The sequence below is a fragment of the Atta colombica genome, unplaced genomic scaffold, assembly GCF_001594045.1.
Source record: "Atta colombica isolate Treedump-2 unplaced genomic scaffold, Acol1.0 scaffold205, whole genome shotgun sequence".
Taxonomy (NCBI): domain Eukaryota; kingdom Metazoa; phylum Arthropoda; class Insecta; order Hymenoptera; family Formicidae; genus Atta; species Atta colombica.
The window spans coordinates 1,765,135-1,765,594 of NW_017259300.1; the positions used below are offsets into that span (position 1 = coordinate 1,765,135).

The following is a 460-nucleotide window of genomic DNA, read 5'->3' on the forward strand; positions in this document are numbered from 1 at the left end:
TTTTATAATAATATTATAAATAAAGCATGATATATTTCAATCATGCTTATTGTATCTATTATTCTAATAAATTTCTAATAAATATAATTATATTTACATTACAAGATTAAGTTAATGGATCAGAAACAATTAGAAACATCACACGTAGTTAATTGAGGTTACATAAAAGTACAGAAATATTTTTGTATATATCTTACATTCCTGAATTTAGGTATACTGTTCCTACGACTTATCGGCCATCTTTGCCACTGTCAAAAGCAAAAAAAAATCTCTAAATTAAAAGCGATGAGAAATGTGACGAAAGCGTATTCATTGCAATCAAATAAAATACGATAAAATGATGAATTCTTTAAAAGAAAAAGATAAAAATATATTATATATATATCTACTTTCGACGCACTGAAAAATAATCCAAATAGTTCTTTTTTCTATGATGTAGAATAATTTATCAAAGTATATA

At 23.3% G+C, this 460-nt stretch overlaps 1 protein-coding gene across 1 annotated transcript in view; it reads right to left on the reverse strand.

Moving 5' to 3' along the window:
• LOC108687315 (protein tincar) overlaps positions 1-460 on the reverse strand; it is a 37,305-nt gene that overhangs the window by 3,135 nt on the left and 33,710 nt on the right. Inside the window, exon 10 of the mRNA XM_018193009.1 lies at positions 198-253. Within this exon, the coding sequence (XP_018048498.1) occupies positions 198-253 (56 nt within the window). The remainder of the gene's footprint in view (positions 1-197; positions 254-460) is intronic.